This window comes from Mastigoproctus giganteus, chromosome 1, assembly GCF_048544385.1.
Source record: "Mastigoproctus giganteus isolate SK-2022 chromosome 1, ASM4854438v1, whole genome shotgun sequence".
In the NCBI taxonomy this organism is placed as follows: Eukaryota; Metazoa; Arthropoda; class Arachnida; order Uropygi; family Thelyphonidae; genus Mastigoproctus; species Mastigoproctus giganteus.
This window is the reverse complement of record NC_143575.1, coordinates 30521964-30542946: the sequence shown is the minus strand read 5'-3', so window position 1 is coordinate 30542946 and position 20983 is coordinate 30521964. Positions and strand designations below refer to the sequence as shown.

Below are 20983 nucleotides of genomic sequence, written 5' to 3'. Positions count from 1 at the left end.
TTTTAATCTTGTGTTTTAATACTTTTAATATTATAATACATATATTAATTTTGTAAATACAGGTTATTGTAAATATAGTTATCAAGATTTGTTTTGTTTTAATTTTATTTTACTCCATGAAAGGTTGGTGAAAAAACGCTAAGAACGTAATATCCAAGACCTATACTCAGTACTCAAGGTGTGCCTTATACTAGTGTATAATCACATCCTTGTCAGCTGCCTCCATAGCCAGGTGGGCAGGAGCAACAGTGTGTAGCACACGCTTCTTGATTAAACCAGAGTTCGAGCCCATGAGCACCAATTATGGAGGATGCGGAAAGGTCAGAGAATGACCACCGCATATCCCCAGAGTAATATGGCCTTAGTTGCTAATGCTCCTAAAAACCAAATAAACAAACATCCTTGTCTCTGCTAGAAAACTCCTAAATATCATTGACAAGACTCCATTGACCTGCTCTGGCAGCCCAACTGCACTGCTCAGAGAACTTCATATCTGACTGCACAATTACTCCCAGGTCTTTTTCATTCTCCACTTCCCTGAGTGTAATACCATACAGTTGGTACGTTTCTTTTGGGTTACTGCTACCCATATGCAGCACTTTGCATTTGTCAATGTTAAACTACACTTGCCACTTCTCAGCCCATATGCCTAACTTTTCTAGATCCAGTTGAACTAGCATACTGTCTTTACTGTCATTAACAGCCCTGCCAATCTTTGTATCATCTGCACACTTGGACATTAAGCCTGATATGCCTTCATCAATATCGTTAATAAATATACAAAATAAGTGGGCCTAACACCGAACTCTGGGGACTTCCACTAATAGTCCACAAAGTTTACATTAGTCCATGAAGAGTAGCATCCATTGATTACCACTCTGTCTTCTCCCACTCAACCACCCTTTTATCCATTGTAACAACTTGCCCTTAATACCATACTGCTCCAATTTTTACAGTTGTCTTCCATGCACAACAGTATCAAAAGCTTTCCTGAAATCCAAGTATATGATATCAAAATTATTTTTTGCACCCAGTTCCTTTGTAACCACATCAGAGTAACCAATGAAATTTGTCAGACAAGACTTTCTCTTAACAAATCCATGCTGTATCTGAATTATTACTGCAGTCTTGTCTAGATGATTCTGCAATACATCTTTAACCAGCGACTCCATTATTTTCCCTGGAGCAGAAGTTAAACTAACAGGTCTGTAATTTCTCATGTCACCCTTTGATCCTCCTTTGTGAATTGGGGATACATTTGCACTCTCCAGTCCATGGTGACCTCCACTGAATCTAAGGATGCTCTCATAATTATGGCTAAGGGTTTCTTACTTCCCTTGCTGCCTCCTTCAAAATAACTGGATAGATTCCATCTGCTACAGGTGATTTTTTAAGTTTAACTTCAACAATTTTTCCTCCACTCTGCTCTCTGTTATTACAAAATCATTTAGCTCCCTATTACAGTTTATTAAGCTTCTGTCCTGCCCTTTCTTACAGAATTCCTCATGGGTGAATGTAGATGCAAAATACTTGTTCAGTTTGCCAGCTATCTGAGCAGGATTATCAACAGTCGAACCATCAATATCAAGAGGACCAAATCTGATCTATCCCCTTCCTTCTAGAGTTTACATAAGTTTTTTTTTTTTTTTTTTTTTTTGTGAGTTGTTGGCACATCGGCTTTTGTGGCCATAATGCACCTCCCAAAGTTTTTGCATTTTACTCTGATCCAAGCCACTGAGGGATTCGAACCCGCGACCTATGGGTTGCCAGGCAGGCACTTTACCCACCTGGCTAGCCCGGTCGGCAGTTTACATAAGTAAAGATACCTGTACTGCTTTGTTGTTTTTCTTTGCATCCTTTGCCAAGGATTTCTTGTAATCAGCCTTCACTTGCCTAACCGCCTTTGTGACTTGATTACAGACTAGCTTTTATCTACAATAGGCTTCTGTGTCGCCTGATAATTTATATACATCACATACATTTTTCTTCATTGACACAGACCTCATTAGTTCATCTGACATCCATTTAAAAATCTTGAACAGTATTTCTTAGTTGGTACAAAAATCCTAGTAGCTTCCAGGACAAGACTTCTCATTCAGAATTCACTGTTTTAAACATCATCAGTTAATACCACTGTATTGAATTTAAAAACTGTCTGAGACCACTAAAGTTACCTTTACAAAAGCAAAAACCCTTCTCTTTACCCTTGATGGTAGTTACATCTTTGAATAAATCCCACATCAGTACACTGTGTACTAGTAATCCTTTATCTGCAAATTCTTAATGCATGAATAACCACTGCTGATAATCAGATCAAGAGTATTACTCCTTCTGGTTGCCCCTCAAACATGTTGCTGTAAAAAACAATCCTCCAATAAATCCACAAAAGTCTTGCTAGCGTACGAGTGACCAACCCACCAGTTCCAGTCAATATCTGGGAAGTTAAAATTCCCCATTACGAGACAATCTTATTTACTGGCCCACTCCATTTCTCTGCACAACTGTTCGTTGTACTGATCAGAGTAATTAGGCCTATAACACACTCCTACTCTCATTTTCCCTTTCCCAGTGTTTGTCACACTAAACTGACTCAACATTGCACTTCCTACTGGATACACTTCTTTAGAATTTATGTATTTCTAAACTAAGAGCATAACCCCTCCTCCTTTCCTACCCTATCTATCCTTTCTGTATATGTTATACTCCCCAAATTCCAATTCTGTACTGTTTATATCTGTGTGACACCATGTCTCTGATATCCCAACAATATCTGCCTTTGATGTCTTGACCTGCACTTCTAATTCATCAGATTCTCTATGGTCTCAGTTTTCATGAGAGAGAGAAGTGGTAATAAACCAAATATCAAAAGCTGCAATTGGTCCACAGAGCAGTGAGAAATCAGTTCCATGGAGTGATGAATCTCACTACACCCTATTACAGTCAGATAGGTTAGTATGTGTAGAAGATAGAGAATGTCTAATGCCCAAGTGCACTGTATTAAAAATGAAGTTCAGAGGTGTGTAGGGCTGTTCCTTATGACATTGCCAAGAACTTCTGGAGATTGTGCAGGGAACCATGAATAACAATGCCTATCTTAACATTTGAATAATTTATGTTCCCTACATGTGGCAATCCTTTGGTACAAACCCATGCTTGTTTCAACGGGGTAATATCTCATACCATACTGCCTGTGCTGTTCAAGAATGGTTTAGGGACATGAATTTACAAAAGTTTGAATGAACAGCAGAGTTCCCAATGTGAACCTTACAGAACACCTGTGGGCATTGGAATCTCAGATGAGGGCCACATCCTGCATTTGCAGCTCAGTGGACTACTGTTTTGCAGAAAGAATGGAAGACTTTATTCCCCATAGTCTAATGTTTATCAGTGAAAAAAGCATACCCATTAGGGTGAAATTCCATGGAATCTGCAGGGGATAGAAAGCCAAAAACTACCAAAGTGAGTGGCAGTGATGTAACTATGAAACTGATGTATGCACAGATACTGTTTTTGGAGGGTAGTGTAATCCTTTAACATCTCCACATTATCCTGCAGTATGATCTCCACAGTATCCTGCATGCACACACACTACTTGGACTCATCTAGTCACAGTTGTCAGAGCAGAGGCAACAAAATTATTTCACTAATTATGTATAAAGAGAATGTTAATACTCACAACATGCAAACAGTGAGAAGCTGAATTAAAAGGATCAAAAGAGATGCCACAGAACCCTGGGTGACAATCTATGAAGTGGACACCAAGCAAAGACAGTAACTGACTGTAATAAGCAGACTAATGAAATGATGAGGTAATCAATGGATCATACAAGCCATCTAAGCAATACCAGTAACTGGTTCTGAAGCAATCACAAACAAACTTGACACAGTCAGATCTATTCTAGATAGGTCTAGAAGAAATTAAGCTGCTGGAAACTTCCTTTAGCAATATACACAGTTCAGATAAACCTTTCTTCCACAGATAACTAATGCCAAATCCTGGATTCACCATGAGACTAATTAATGGCAGTCTAAAAAGTAGTCTCACGGTTACTCTTTACGTTGAAAAATGTGAAAAACACAGGCATCAGCAAGCAACATTGAGTTTTTTTTTTTTTTTTTTTTGTTGTTGTTGTTCCCCACACCCATGGCATTCATATGGGTCAATTACCTAATGTGACAACATTCAACACAGAAATGTAAAAACTAAAGGAGCTTAACGTCCATATATACTTTAGATCTGGCCAAACATGAGTATGTAAGATGTGTTGCCCAATGAAATGCAGTTCCAACAAAAGACAATAAAAGCTGAGAGCTCCCGTAACCATGAGAATGGTTGGTTTTTCTCTCATGCACATTAAAACAAGATCTTGCTTCTTGTGAATTTTATTTGTTTGGATCTCTCAATGATATGGGGAAATGTTCTGAATCTTCTGAAATGTTCAGGCAACACAGACAATACGGTAGATATAAGCTAGTCTGTAATCAAGTCACAAATGAGGTTAGGCAAGCGAAGGCAGATTGCGAGAAATCTTTGGCAAAGGATGCTAAGAAAAACAGCAAGCACTTCTTTACTTATGTCAACTCTAGAAGGATGGTCCACTTCACAAACAGTCAATGGTTTGACTGTTGGTGAATCTGCTCAGACAGCTGACAAACTGAATGAGCATTTTCCATCTACATTAACACATGACGAATCCTTTAGGGAAGTTGATGACAAAATCTTATTAAACTCAAACAGGGAGCTTAATGATTTTGTAATAACTGAGAGCAAAGTGGAGGAGAAATTGTTGAAGTTAAACATAAGAAAGACATCTGGGGTGGATGGCAACTATCAAGTTATATTAACCCCTTCATGGATTATCCTGAGATATCTCGGTTTTAGTTTTAAAAATTATTTGGAACTAACAAAATATCTCGAGATACAATAATACCTGAAGCAAACAATAATACCTCCAAATTTAGGACTGAAACATTTTCTCGGGCATTTATCTGGATAATTTTGCATTAGCCAGGTAAATCCCGAGATTTCTCAGGATTTTCTTATGCCTGGCAGCAGATGACTGGCTTTCGTTTTACCAGTCAGTCCTCGTATAACACGTGTTTACACTACACGAATTCAATCATACATGATTTATAAATAGGGGAACGATATTGTACATAACACGAATCGAATTTGCTTATGCGCGATTCGCTTTTGTGCTTACAAGAAATAGCAGTCGAAAGCGGAATCACCCCAACTGAACGCAACACAATAGCAATGGAGAGAAGATTCTGAAAATGTATTTATATTTTTTATATCAGTGAAGGGGAAACACATTTCACCATAATAACGTAAAAACCCACACAATTCCAGCTATCGGTATTGTCGCAAATGCAATTAGATCGAGTTTACTACCAGTTTATAACAGATTCCGCTAGCAGAAATGCAACTGGAAATTGTTTTTATTGTTTTATGGTAGTAACCCCCAGAAATGTGCTTCGGTAAAATGTGAGCTAGTGAGGTGTTCATAGTGTGTCTCTGCCTTTAAGGTGTTGTTTATTCAGAGTTACACATGCATGCAGTGCTTTGCTTATGTGCATCAAGCGTGCCTCCTCATTTTGTAATTGTGCTTTATTCCCTAAAAATAAGAAAAATACTTAAAAGGTGTGAATAGGAAGTGTCCTGGTGAAGACACTACAGATTCAGATAGAAAAAGAAAAGCAATATTGATAAACAGAGGCGGACTGGGTCAAAAATTCTTACCCGGGAAAATTTGTAGTGGCCTCATACTAGCGTTTATGGCCAAAATCACACCGGCCCCCGGCCCACCAGGATTTCCCCGGTAAGGCTTATGGCCAGTCTGCCTCTCTGTCAATAGAGAAAAAAATATGAAATTGTGAAACGCTTTGAGCAAAATGAAAGACCATGTGATATTGCACGTGCCACAGGCCTAAATAAGGCAATGCTGAGAATTACAAAGAATGCAGAGAAAATAAAAACAACATTCATAGCAGGAACAACTCAAAGTGTAATTAAAATCCATTAGATTAAGACACAAAGAATTGGAAGAGATGGAACAACCGTCATCTGTTTGGATAGAAAATCAAACAAAAAACAAGTTTGCTTACAATAGAAGGAAAAGCATTACAATATTTTATTACGTAATAGTCGTAATAAAATACTTACGCATTTTATTACGATTATTTATTGTGTTTGGTAATGTTTTGGTTACAAATGTGTATTCAATCTTGGGTGGTCGGCATCTAACCCTATTTTTCCCACAGGGCCTGTTGTTTATATTGCACGATTTTGCATTGCATGAGGGTTTCTAGGAACACAACTATCATGCTATACAAGGACTGACTGTATTGTACAGCATTATCAGAAGAGTAGCATGCATTCCTGTGCCGCCAGTAAGCAAAATATAATTTGCCATCCTAAATGCAGAATACTAAACCCGCGAAAATAATTCACAAAAACAATATTGAAAAATATTTCGGCGTCCTCTTGAACTGCCACCCGTAAGCAACACTTACCTCGCCTGTCCACTTACAGCGGCCATGTGTCAGAATGTAGTTAGTTCACACTTAATGCATGTGGCAGGAGGTTACTGCTTGTGAGTTTCACTTGATTTTTTAAATTTATTTATATAGTGAGTAATGAAGAGTTTTTCTGTGCCTTTCTTTTAGCTCAAGTGCTAATTTATTAAAAAAATCTGTATAATTTGCACACTTTTTGGCATACAAAAGATAACTTCGGGAGAGCCCAAATGGGTTAATTAAACCTATGTGTTTTCTACGAAAAAATTAATGAAAAACTATACATTGAGTATTCACATGATGCATATCTTTAATCTGTAAAATAAAAAAAGTTGATCCATTACATGACTTTTTCCGGAAAAAAATGTTCTGGGAAAGGTTAAAGGAAGTAAGCAAACCCTTAGCCATAATTATGAGAGCACCCATGGACTCGGGGTAAGTCCCCACTGACTGGAGATATGCAAATGTATCCCCAATTCACAAAGGGGGATCAAAGGGTGACACTAGAAATTACAGACCTATTAGTTTAACTTGTGTTCCGGGAAAAATAATGGAGTCACTGATTAAAGATGCATTGCAGGATCATCTAGACAAGACTGCAGTAATAACTGACACAGCATGGGTTTGTTAAGGGAAAGTCTTGTCTGACCAATTTGATTGGATACTATGAGGTAGTCACAAAGGAACTGGATGCAAAGAATAATTTTGATATCATATATTTGGATCTTAGAAAGGCTTTTAATACTGTTGCACATTGAAGACTGCTGCACAAATTAGAGCAGTGTGGCATTGGAGGCAAATTGCTGCCATGGATAAAAGGATAGTTGAGTGAGAAAAGACAGAGTGGTAATCAATGGATGCTGCTCTTCGTTGACTAATGTCATTAGTGGAGTCCCACAGGGTTTGGTGTTGGACCCACTGTTGTTTTGTATATTTATCAATGATATTGATGAAGGTATATCAGGCTTAATGTCCAAGTATGCAGATGATACAAAGGTTGGCAGGGTTGTTAATGACAGTAATGGCACACTGCTATTACTAAGAGGATCTAGAAAAGTTGAACAGATGGGCTGAGAAGTGGCAACTGAAGTTTAACATTGACAAATGTTAAACTTCAGTTGCCACTTCACATATGGGTAGAAGTAACCCCAGAGAAATGTACCAAATGTGTGGTACTACATTTTCTACCACATTTTCTACCAAATGTGGTAGAAAATGAATGCCTGGGAGTAATTGTGCAGTCAGATATGAAGTTTACTGAGCAGTGCAGACAGGGTGCCAGAACAGATCATGGGGTGTTGTTAATGATATACAGGAATTTAGCTAGTAGGGAAAAGGAGGTGATTATCCCTCTGTATAAGGCAATGGTCAGGCCACGCCTTGAGTACTGCGTACAGGTCTGGAGGCCTCATTTTAGAAAGGATATAGAGTTGCTTGAGCGAGTACAGAGAAGGGCTAGAATTCTGGTGACGGGAACGAAGCGATCCCCTCACCAATCTTGTAGCCCTTAAGAGAGGCTTAAGTTCTGCAAATTGCAGTGGCTGGAGACTAGGCACAAGCATGCTGAATTCTGATCGGATTCTTACACTTGCTCAGATTACAAACCTGAGGGCATATAAATTCAAATTGTGGAAAGACAGTTGTAGAATAGATTGTGTGGAAATTTGCCTTTAGACAGTAGGAACAAACTTCCATCTGTCATTGTGGAAGCTGATAGCTTAAATAAATTCAAGGAGGAACTGGACAAACTTTTAGAGGGAATGGATGTGTGAAATTTGGGGGTTTTTTTGCTTTTTTTTTTTTTTTTTTTTTTTGCTGATGCTACATAAGTTCATACACTTGCTTTCTTGCATCACATGCCTCTACTACTATCAGATAATGTAATGAAAACAACACAATACGGCTGGTTGAAAAAACAAAATTAAACTTTTTTTTTTTGTGACAGCATAATATAATAGTATCACATCACATTATTACAAAATTTGTGTAACATGATGAAGAGAGAATACATATCATAGAAGCACCTAGGCTTTTCATACCAAAGAGGAAATACTATTCAAGGCTAAGACCTAAATGGATGTCAGATGAAGAAAATGAAAAGAAGAGAGAAGAAAAGTGCATGGGACACACAAATTATCCCATGATACAGAAGCCTACAGTATATATAAATTATTCTATAATCAAGTCACAGCGGTGGTTAGGCAAGATAAGGCAGATTATGAGAAGTCTCTGGCAAAACATGCAAAGAAAAGCAGCAAAAACTTCTATGCTTATATTAACAGTAGAAGGAAGGGGTTGAATTGCATTGGGCCAATTTACGTCATTCGGTTAACTGTTAATTACAAAGTGAATAGGTATTTTGTATCTACATTCACACAGCGAATTCTTTAGCGGAGGGGATGCCAGAAATTTATCAAACTCTAACATGGAGCTAAATTTGGTTTTTTTTTTAGGAGCATTAGCAACTAAGGCCATATTGCTCCGGAGATATGTGGTGGTCATTCCCTGACCTTTCCGCATCCTCCGTATTTGGTGGTCACAGGCTTGAACCCCAGTCTAATCAAGAAGCATGTGCTAGGCACTGCTACTCCTTCCCACCTGGCTACGGAGGCACCATGGAGCTAAATGACTTTGTGATAACTGAAAGGAAAGTGGAAGAGAAATTGTTGAAGCTGAACATAAAAAAGCATGTGGGATGGATGTGAGGCAGCAAAGGAGGTAATTAAACCATTATCCATAATTATGAGAGCACCCTTGATTTCATGGGAGGTCTCGATGGGCGGGAAATGTATCCCCAATTCATAAAGAGCAATCAAATGGTGACATGAGTAATTACAGACCTGTTAGCTTAAATTCTGTTCCAGGGAAAATAATAAAGTCACAGGTTAAAGAAGTAATGGAGGACTATATGCATGCAATTATACTGCAGTCACAGCATAGATTTGTTAAGAGGTAGTTTTGTCTAACCAAACTGATAGTTTACTATGAGGCAGTGAACAAGGAACTGCATGCAAAAAATAATTTTGATATCATATACTTGTATTTCAGGAAAAGCTTTTGATACTGTTACACAATACTCCTATAAAAATTAGAGCAGTGTTACAAAAACTTTAGCGACAACCAACAAACCGACTTCAAATAAATTTATTAAAATAAATAATATCTACACAGAGTACTAAAACAGAGATAAAATATAATGAAAGTGTTAAAATACAATAAATTAAGGACAAAACTAATAAAATATACAGCAGCTTTCAAGATGATATGCCTCTTCATAAGCTGATGAAGAGGCACGTTGTCTCAAAAGCTACCGTATATTTTATTAGTTTCATCCATATTTTATTGTATTTTAATGCTTTTATTTTATCTCTCTTTTAGTATTTTATGCAGATATTATTTATTTATTTTAAGTCAGTTTGTAGGTTGTCGCTAGAAAGTTTTTGTGATGTGCAACCCGAAACTCAAGGACTGTTTTCCAATTGGAGCAGTGTGGCATTAAAGGCAAGTTGCTGCTATGGATAAAGGGATGGATGAATGGGAATAGACAGAGCAGTAATCAATGGAAATTGCTCTTCCTGAATTGTTGTTAGTTGAGTCCCCCAGGGTTCGGTATTGGGTCCATTGTTGTTTTCTATATTTTTCGATAATATTGATGAAAGCATATCAGGCTTAATGCCCAAGATTGCAGATGATATGAAGGTTGGCAGGGTTGTAATGACAATAATGACAGTATGCTACTGCAACAAGATCTAAAAAAGTTAGGCAGATGGGCTGAGAAATGGCAATTACAGTTTATCATTGATAAATGCAAAGTGCTGCATATGGGTAGTAGTAACTCCAGAGTAATGTACCAATTGTGTGGTACTACACTCAGAATAGTGGAAAATGTAAAAGACCTTGGATAATTGTGTATTCAGATATGAAGTTCTGAGTAATGCAGACAGGCTATCAGGATAGTTCATGGGGTTTTGTCAATGATATACAAAAACTTTGCTAGCCGAGATAAGGAGGTGATTATTCCTTTGTAGAAGGTCATGGTTACACCACATCTTGAGTACCATATACAGGTCTGGAGGCCATACTTTAGGAAGGATGTAGATCTGCTGGAATGGGTGCAAAGAATGGCAACCATATTGGTGAATGGAACAAAAGGGCGCTCTTATCTAGAAAGGCTTCAGTTCAGCAAATTGCAGCATCTAGAGGCTAGGCACCTGCAGTGTGATCTGATTGAGGTGTTTAACCCCTTGAAGGGATTGAGTAAGCCAAATGTGAATGGCACTCTTCCTCTTGCTGAGACTACACATATAAGTTGAAATAAATTCTTCAAGTTGAGGAAGGATAGTTGCAGAATTAGCCAGCAGGTGGTTGATCATTGTAACAGGCTTCCATCTGTTGTTGAATAAATGAATAAAGGTTTGATTAAATTCAAGAAAGAACTAGACAAATTCTTGGAGAGTACTGACGAGTGAAGTGTGTGTAGTGTTTTTTTTTTTTTTTTTTGGTTGATGCTATATCAGCTTGCTTTCTTGCATCATTTGCCACTATTATGACCACAACAATGTGAAAAAATAAATATACAGAAAAAAATATAAAACAAAAAGCTTATAGTATTGAAATATAAATAAGCACTGAAAGATAATTAACACAGGAAATAAAAATTGTTAGTGTGAAACAACCTGTGAAAGAATGTTAGATAGCACCAATAAGGTTAACTATATATGTATGCTGAGACAATCTTGTCTCTTCTGCCAGCTTATAAACAGTGAAACAGTAAAAATTTTGAAATTCTTAAAATGTGAAATACACCATTTCACAGTCTAAGGTGTAAAATCTGTGAAACAATTTATCTCACAAATTTTCCTACTTCGGTTGTTTATAAGCTGGCAGAAGCAACAAGATTGTTGCAACAGGTGTATAATGATCTATTTATAGGCAAGTTCTAAAATCCTTTCAAAATTTGCAAAATGCAAATGCAACACAGTCTGGCATTAAAGCTAAAACAAGCTAATATTTTCACTTTTTTTTTTAGCATTATTGTATCATTATTTTCATAGTTACTCTCACTCATAGAATCACATTGTCTAAATGTTTATTGTACTTACCACGGTTTCTTCCAAGCCCTTCAGATCTTGACGAGCCTGTTCTCTTCTACCATTCAGTGCCCTGTAAAAAACTGCATAGTTACTCTAAATTCTATAAAAGAGATTAAAAATCTTCAAGCCCAATTAGTATTCACATAAATATATTAATGATAGAGTATGCTATCATTTATAGTTTGAATTAACAAAAAACGAAAGGAAACTATAAAAAGTAACAAGAATACTACTGAAACAGATGTCAAGGTGGCAGTACTTAACTCAATATATGACAATATCAGCAGAGAAGTGTTTATTTGAAGCAATAGAATAAAGAAGTCAATTCATTTATCACATGAAGGTGAAATGACATTATGGATAAAAAAAATTACAGAATTTATAGATAAAAGACTCCCCCCCCCCTTTTTTTTTCAAATAAGAACAGTCGGCGAAGGTAAAGAAAGCCTGCACAAGAAGCATGCAAAAGTTCGATGAAATTTACCGTAATGGCATTTGTATTGTTGCTTGCTCGGTAAACAGACGGTGGATGTTATTGGTCAGGAGTAGAAATTGAATCCCATGGGAGATTGAAACCTTCCCGAAGTGTAGAGGATAACCTGACCATTTTTTTTTTAGAATCACAGGTGGACTGGTGGATAAATTGTTTATTAAGGAAAAAAAAAAAGGAAGCACGGCAATTTTCAAAAAGGTTTACCGGTGAAACTACGTTACGAACATTTTTTACAATGCCAGAACTTCCAATATGACTCTGTTTGTGATTCAATTAGTGATTTTAAAGAAAAAAGGTCAGATTACCTCCCCCCCCTCCACTTTGGGAGGGCTTCAATCTCTTGTGGGATTCAACTTTTACTCCAGACCGATAACACCCACCGTCTGTTTACCGAGCAAGCAACAATACAAATGCCATTATGGCAAAGTACTTTTACCGGTAAATTTCATCGAACTTTTGCGAGTTTCTCTTGCAGGCTTTCTTCACCTTAGCCGAACAGTCCAACTATCATTACTATAAAGCTTAGTATCTTCAGCCTTGAATTCTGGAATTCCCAAAATCTAAAATATGGAAGTGATCTGTAAAATTCATTTTTAGTTGCTGTACAATAACAGCAGTTGATGATAAGACTGAGTTGTGCAGTGCTATTTATATATGTACCCTTGATATTTATATACATACAGGGACTATTTGAAAAGTTTTTGGATACAGTAGAAAGAATTAAGCAGTCTCGAAATAATTAAAAAATTTAGTTAATAAATTTTCAAAAATGTGTGCGTGTGTGTGCATTTGCACACATGCTCACAATCACAAATAAAGTTGACATCTTATTCATATCATAGCACTAACAAGAGAATTTTGCAGCAAAAAAATTCAAGAGATTAGATTGCTTGTCACCCCTTTCCTTCCATTCCAACATTTCACAGTAATGTTTTAATAACTCTAGGAGTCATAAATTCAATTTATAGAGGAAAAGGTTAAGACTGGATTACAGAAAGTTTTCTTTTAGCTATCAAGTTGTTGATTACAGGAACACATTACCTATGGGGCTAACAGCCTGAAGAAATTCAAAGGTCAACTGGACAGTTACCTATGTGAGGAGGGAAGCACAATAGTTAGTCTATTACTTTATTTTATATATATATATATATATATATATATATATATATATATATATAATACATAATTATCTTAAAGTAATATACATCATTATTACTTTTCATTTTATTTTTTTTGGCTGTGACTTCCTTGCATATATGGCTAATACTTCACTCACTCAGTATCCTTTTACAGTCAATACTAAAATGCTCAGCAGACTTTTAGCAGAAATCTTTGATGGGTGCTAAGTGCTACACTCACTGCACTTAACAAAGACCGTAAAAGTGAGTACAGTGGTCTCCGACAGTGTACAGTGGGATAAACTGACGATGTTACCAACAGTAAATTCTACGTGGGAAGCATTCAAGGAATTAATCGTGGAAGCGACTAAAAGTTTCATACCTATTAAGAAATATTGTTCAAGGTTTAGGCCTAAATGGTTATCTAATGACCTAATGAGACTCGTGATAGAGAAGAAAAATGCATGCGATGCATATAAATTATCAAGCAACTCAGAAGCCTATGGCAGATATAAGCTAGTCTGTAATCAGGTGACAAAGGAGGTTAGGCATGCGAAGGCACATTACGAGAAACCCTTGGCAAAAGATGCAAAGAAAAACAGCAAGGATTTCTTTACTTATATAAACTCTAAAAGGAAAGGGATGAATCTGATTGGTCCACTTGACATTGATTGTTTGTTTGTTTGTTTGGTTGGGGATTTTTTTGGCGCATGGGTGTCTATGGCCATAGTGCGCCATACATAGGTTAGTATTTATGCTATTTCTTTATGGATCGAGAGTCAGGAAACTGATTTTTGACTAGCTAAATGAGGTGGTATGTATTGATCGCTTTGAGAAAGGTAAAAATCTTTGAGACATTGGTTTTATTGCCCAAAAGTGAAATAAGCGTTAGTGGGTCTTCAGTTGTGGCTGGAGTGCTTGACATTGATGGTTCGACTGTTGATGATCCTGCTCAGATAGCAAACAGACTGAATGAGTATTTTGCATCTACATTCACACATGAGGAATTATTAAGGTTTGAAAATGGCAGAAGGTTATCAAATTGTAGCAGGATACTTAATGATTTTGTAATAACTGAGAGCAAAGTGGAAGAGAAATTGTTGAAGTTAAACATAAGAAAAGCACCTGGGGTGGATAGGATCTATCCAGTTATATTAAAGGAGGCGGCAAAGCAACTAAGCACACCCTTAGCCATAATTATGAGAGCGTCCTTGGACTCAGGGGAGGTTCCCACGGACTGGAGATGTGCAAATGTATCCCCAATTCACAAAGGGGGATCGAAGGGTGACATGAGTAATTACAGACCAGTTAGTTTATCTTCTGTTCCGGGTAAAATAATGGAGTCACTGGTTAAAGATGCATTGCAGGATCATCTAGACAAAACTGCAGTAATAATTCAGACACAGCATGGGTTTGTTAAGGGAAAGTCTTGTCTGACAAATTTGATAGGATATTATGATGTGGTTACAAAGGAACTGGATGCAAAAAATAATTTTGATATCATATATTTGGATTTCAGGAAAACTTTTAACACTGTTGCACATGAAAGACTATTGTACAAATTGGAGCAGAATGGTATTAAGGGTAAGTTGCTACAATGGATAAAAGGATGGTTAAGTGGGAGAAGACAGAGGGTGGTAATCAATGGGTGCTGCTCTTCGTGGACTAATGTTACTAGCGGAGTCCCACAGGGTTTGGTGTTGGGTCCACTGTTGTTTTGTATATTTATCAATGATATTGATGAAGGTATATCAGGCTTAATGTCGAAGTTTGCAGATGATACAAAGGTTGGCAGGGTTAGTAATGGCAGTGTGCTACTGCAACAGGATCTAGATAATTTGGGCAGATGGGCTAAGAAGTGGCAACTGAAGTTTAACCTTGACAAATGCAAATTACTGCATATGGGTAGAAGTAACCCCAGAGAAACGCACCAACTGTGTGGTACTACACTTAAGGTGGTAGAAAATGAAAAATACCTGGGAGTAATTGTGCAGTCAGATATGAAGTTTTCTGAGCAATGCAGACAGGCTGCCAGGGCAGGTCATGGGGTTGTGTCAATGATATATAGTAATTTTGCTAGCAGGGAAAAGGAGGTGATTATCCCTCTGTATAAGGCACTGGTCAGGCCACGCCTTGAGTACTGCGTACAGGTCTGGAGGCCTCATTTTAGGAAGGATGTAGATTTGCTTGACCTTGTACAGAGAAGGGCAACAAGATTGGTGAGGGGAATGAAGGGATCCTCTTACGAAGAGAGGCTTAAGTTCTGCAAATTGCAGTGGCTGGAGACTAGGCACCTGCGCGGTGATCTGATTGAGGTGTATAAGGCCTTGAATGGGTTCAGCACGCTGAATTCTGATGGGATCCTTCCACTTGTTCAGATTACGAACCTAAGGGGGCATAAATTCAAATTAAGAAAAGATAGATGTAGATTAGATGTGCGGAAATTTGCCTTTAGCCAGCGGGTGGTTAACTGCTGGAACAAACTTCCATCTGTCGATGTGGAAGTTGATAGGTTGAATAAATTTAAGGAGGAACTGGACAGGCATTTGGAGGGAATGGTGTGATTTTTTTTTTGGCTGATGCTGCATAAGCTCATACGCTTTCTTGCATCAAACGCCACTGCTACTACTACTACTATCAAACGCATTTTTCCTCATCCTAACTTCATTTCCCAGATGTATTGAGCATGAACAACATATCTTTCTCACAGAAAGAGAAATATCAGAGAAATATATAACTTTACACAAAGAAAAAAGTCTCCCAGCTTCCCTGAGAGAATGATTCCATTCATAAAATACATACACTGGTGTTCAAAGAGAGCGCATCAACCCTTAAAATTGTAATCCTCATCCAAATAGCATAAGTATATGGCAATATTTCTAACAGGTTGCATCAGATAAGATTGACACGCATAGGTGATGACGTAATATTGCATCAGCTGTTACTTTCAGCTTTATAAACACGCTCTGCAAGAGTTGCAGTCATTCCTTGCTTGTGTTAGGATGGAGAGTTATGTGCAGTTGACGCCACGAAGAAAGTGTGCTATTATTGTTTGACGTGAGGAAGGATGTTCTTCCCATCATATTGCTTATAGAGTGTCTTGTAATCAGTCAACAGGAGTAGATTTCTTTCCAAACTCAAGAATACTTGGTTCTGCTGACAGGAAAAAAGGAACCGGACACAAACAAGTCTCTATGCCAAAACAGGACCGCATTTTGAAGTGCTTATGCCTTAAAAACAGTAAAGTTTCTTCGTGTGAGCTGAAAAGAGAATGGGAAGCACATACAGGAGTGCAGTAAAAGTCAGAAGACACCTCTTCAAAAATGGACATGTAGCCCGTTGTCCTAAGGAGAAGCCCCTCACACAAAAAATGAAAAAGGCCCGATTAATTTGGTGTAAGGAGCATGTCAAATGGAAACCCGAGCAATGGAAGTCAGTTATTTTCTCAGATGAGAAGAAATTCAACCTGCATGGCTCTGATGGGAGACAAATGATTTGCCATAGATGCGGTGAAGAACACCATTCAGACTGTATGGTGTCTACAGTGAAATTCCCTACCAGCCAAATATGGAGGTGCATTTCGTATCACAGAGTAGGTCATCTGCAGTTCATAAAATGTTCCATAAATGCCAATGGATACCTGGCTATATTGGAAGAAAAATTGTTGCCAACTATTAGAGACCATTTCAACCTGCCAGTGCAATGCCACCACTTTGCTTATTGGAGGCTTCAACTGGTGGCACTCATGTTTAGTCTCCAGAGCTAAGTTCCAGTCAACTCTTCCCCATCTCTTCCATCATGCTGTATAGCTGATGACTTTTGAGGTTATGATGAACATCACAGCAATATCCAATCTTCCTTACATTTCGAGGGTACAGCTCTAAAACGGTGTTCACAGGCCGGTTGCTAGTTAGTACACCAGCCCAAACCTATTGGTAACTCTTTAGGGGCTTTCGAATCAGCTAGTGTATAATCTTGCTACCTCTACTCTGCCATATAGTGACTGGAGGGAGTCCGAGTAGTGTGTATGCGGGAGCATTGTCGAGGCCACGTTATGTCAAGCAGCAGGGTATATTCTTACCATGTGTATGCCATATCCAAAAATTTCATTAATTCATATAGCATGTCCCCCCTCTTTTTCTTACTATTAAATACACCATGAATTGAGCTTACTCTATCAAACTAATAGAGTAAGCTTATCTACGAAGACATCTAAACCTCTCAAAAACTTCCTAGTTCATTTCACAAATATAAGTGGTCTCAATTCAAATCTCAACGATGTCCATTTCCACTTGCAGTCCGACAAACACCGTGTACTTTTTCTAACAGAATCTCAGTTATCGGTTGATGCAACTACTGGTCATCTCGATTGCCCAAACTATTTGCTGTATGATTCCTTTCACCTCAAAGGTGGTACTTGAGCATACGTCCATTCCGATATTCCCTGTCAGAGATTTGGTAATTTGAAATCTCCTCTTTTCAATCTACTCTGGCTTAAAATCTCTCTACTTCATTTTGTCAAATTCATCTGTTGTCTCTACCGTTCCCCCAATTCCACTAATCACTTGGAGTTCTTTGACTTCCTCTCTTTGCAACTTGACTTTCTCCAGTCCAACTTTCCTGACAGTGAGGTAATTTTCCTTGGTGATTTTAATGTTCACAACTCCAGCTGGCTTCCGTTTACTAGTCACACTGACCCAGCTTGTCAAGATGCTGAGGCTTTTTAAATTACTAATGACCTTGCATAAATTGTTTATTTACCTACAAGAATACCAAACAATCCTAACCATACAGCCAATACACTTGATTTTTTTCTCACAAACAACCCTTCTAAGTACACCGTCAAAGTGAGAGGTCCTTTAGGCACCTCAGATCACAACTATCTGAGAAAAACAGGTGATTGTCTCTTCTCCAATGGAGCCTTTATCTCATGGCTATTCCCAACCTCGTATTGTTTGGCATGTCTCTTCTCCAATGGAGCTTTTATCTCATGGCTATTCCCAACCTCTTATTGTTTGGCATTACAAGAATGCAAAATAGGCGAGATTTGAAAAAACCTGTGAGATTTCTTTTCTTCTTTCCCTTGGCGGATTACTGTTGTTGTTGTTATTTGGTTTTTAGGAGCATTAGCAACTAAGGCCATATTGCTCCGAGGATATGCGGTGGTTTACCTGACCTTTCCGCATCTTCCGAATTTGGTGGTCACAGGCTTGAACCCCCGTCTAATCAAGAAGCGTGCGCTATATTCTGCTGCTCCTGCCCACCTGGCTACAGAGGCGCTGCGGATTACTGCTTCAAAACTTTTGATGTAAATGTTTGCTCTGATTGTGTCATTGAATTATTCTTGTAGGAATGGAATCCTTTATCCCACTCCACTTTAAAATCTCATCCCTTATCTAAACTTTGGTTTTCCAATAAATGTCCTAAGGCTGTTCAAGAGAAGAACATTGCATATCGCAATTGGCTTGTTTCCAATTCTTCAATTTCATTTTCTACCTACACCAAAGCTCGCAACAATTGTAAAGCAGTTATTAATCAGTCCAAACTCTATTTTGAACAGCCTAACAATAGAAAACTTGCTTCTTGCACTAATGGTAGCCGAGCATTCTGGTCTCTTGTCAAAGCTATTGGCCGCAACTTTTTCCTCCCTCTGTTCCCACCTCTGTCAAAACCAAATGGTTCTGTTGTCACTTCAGCCAAGGATAAAGCTGACCTGCTGGCATCCCATTTTTTTTCGAACTCATGTATTAATGATCTTGGTAAAACACCTCCCACCATTCCCAACATGCCCCATTCAATGCCTCCTGTGGTCTTCTGTCAAAAGGATGTCAGAAGGATTTTCAGAAACCTTTGATGCTAAGAAAGCTCCAGGTCCTGATGGTGTTTCTCCAATTGTTCTCAAAACCTGTGCTCCTGAACATCCCACTGCAATTACTTCTACTCTTTCTAAAGTAATGGAGAAATCAATTAACCGCCAACTCTTAAACTACCTAGAAACCTTCCGTCTGATCAACAATCGCCAGTATGGATTCCATCAGTGTCGATTCACTGGTGATATTCTGGCTTATGTTACTCATTTATGGACTAATTCAATGGAAAAGTTTGGTGAAACACAAGCAGTTGCTCTTGACTTCTCAAAAGCTTTCAATCATGTTTGGCACAAAGGCCTTCTAAACAAGCTTCCATCTTATTGTTTGTCAACTGCTTTTTTGTAATTAGTTATCCAGTTTTCCCTCTGATCGCTCACTGAGGGTGATAGTATATGGCTCTCTGTCTTCTAATTTCTCCACTAATGCTGGTGTCCCCCAAGGTTTAGTTCTTTCCTCCACTCTTTTCCTCTTGTATATTAATGACCTTCTTCCCTTGACTGGAAATCCTATCCATAGTTTTGCCGATGATAGCACATTGCATTCCACTTTCCAATTTGAGAAACTTTGCCCTGCTCTATCAGCTTAAACCTCTTGAATATCCGCTACCAATTCATTAAATGCCAATCTCCAGATAATTCTTCAGTGGGACAAAGACAACTTAGTTGATTTCGATCCTTCTAAAACTCGGTCTTGTCTTAGATCTCGCAAAAAAGGATTCTTCTGCTCCTATGCTTATCTTTGGTGGCACTCCGATTTCTAGGCAAAATGATACATCTCTTTTGGTGGATTACCCTGACTTCTAATCTTTCTTGGCACAAGCACATTACAAATATTGCTTCATCTAAAAAACTTAGTTTTTTTCTCTTTCGCTCTCAGCATTACTTTTCTTCCAAACAGTGTTCACTCTGTACAAATCGCAAATCCACCCTAGCATGAAATACTACCTGTTCCCACATCTGGGGCAGTGCCCCCAAAACCTCTCTCAGGATTCTAGATTCCATTCAGAAGAGGGCGGTCAGGTTAATTAATGACTCCTCGCTAACAGAGTCTCTCCACTTGCTGTCTCATAGATGTCCTGTTTCTGCTGCATGCCTTCTATGGGCACTGTTCTCCTGAATTGGCTTTATAGTTTCCACTCTCTTTCAAAACAGTCCGAACATGTGCCGCCACCAACCAACATCCATTTACTGTAACTTCAAACTCACAGGACTAACTTTTCATCTTCCTAGTGTATTCATTCAACTGCTGTTTTCTGGAACAACCTTCATTCATACATATTTCCTGAAAATTACAGTCTACAGAAGTTCAAGTCTAATGCCAACAAATATCTTCTTTAGTCTTTTCAACCTCCAACCTAAGCATGGTACTAAGTACTATAGGTTCTAATACCTCTTGTGTTTGGGGTTTTCATAAAAAAAAAAAAAAAAACTGCATCTTTCAGGACGAGTCTGCTCCTTGTAATCGGCAAAAAGTGTAAGCAGGCACTTTTATAGTTACTTTAGCTTCATTTCTGCATTAGAGGTTCGACAGTAATGTGTTTACATTTGTTACAGATGAAAAAATGGTTGGAAGAACGTTCCATTATAACTCTTAGCTGGCTAGGAAACAGCCCGGACCTGAATCCTATAGAGAACTGTTGACATTGTGTGGAATCTGCAGTTGCCAGAAAGAAACCAAAGACCCTTCGTGAACTTTAGGAAACCATAATTCGTGTTTGGAACCGCGAACTATCAGTTGATTATCTTCAGAAATTGATCTTGTCAATGCCTCGACAGTGTGCTGCTGTCGTCAGGGCCAGAGGCGGTTAAACTAAATATTAGTTTGCACCTGGTGAACTTTTCATTTTGTTTTCCATTTAAAATGATAAACTAATACAAATTGAGGGCTTCT

The 20983-nt window shown here is 38.1% G+C and overlaps 1 protein-coding gene across 3 annotated transcripts in view; it reads right to left on the bottom strand.

Moving 5' to 3' along the window:
- The window catches only part of LOC150090678 (kinesin heavy chain-like), a 400102-nt gene that overhangs the window by 92289 nt on the left and 286830 nt on the right, over positions 1–20983 (bottom strand). For all 3 annotated transcript variants that reach the window (XM_090372178.1, XM_090372181.1, XM_090372188.1), the window contains exon 20: positions 11622–11682. In XM_090372178.1, coding sequence (XP_090228304.1) covers positions 11622–11682 — 61 coding nt within the window. The remainder of the gene's footprint in view (positions 1–11621; positions 11683–20983) is intronic.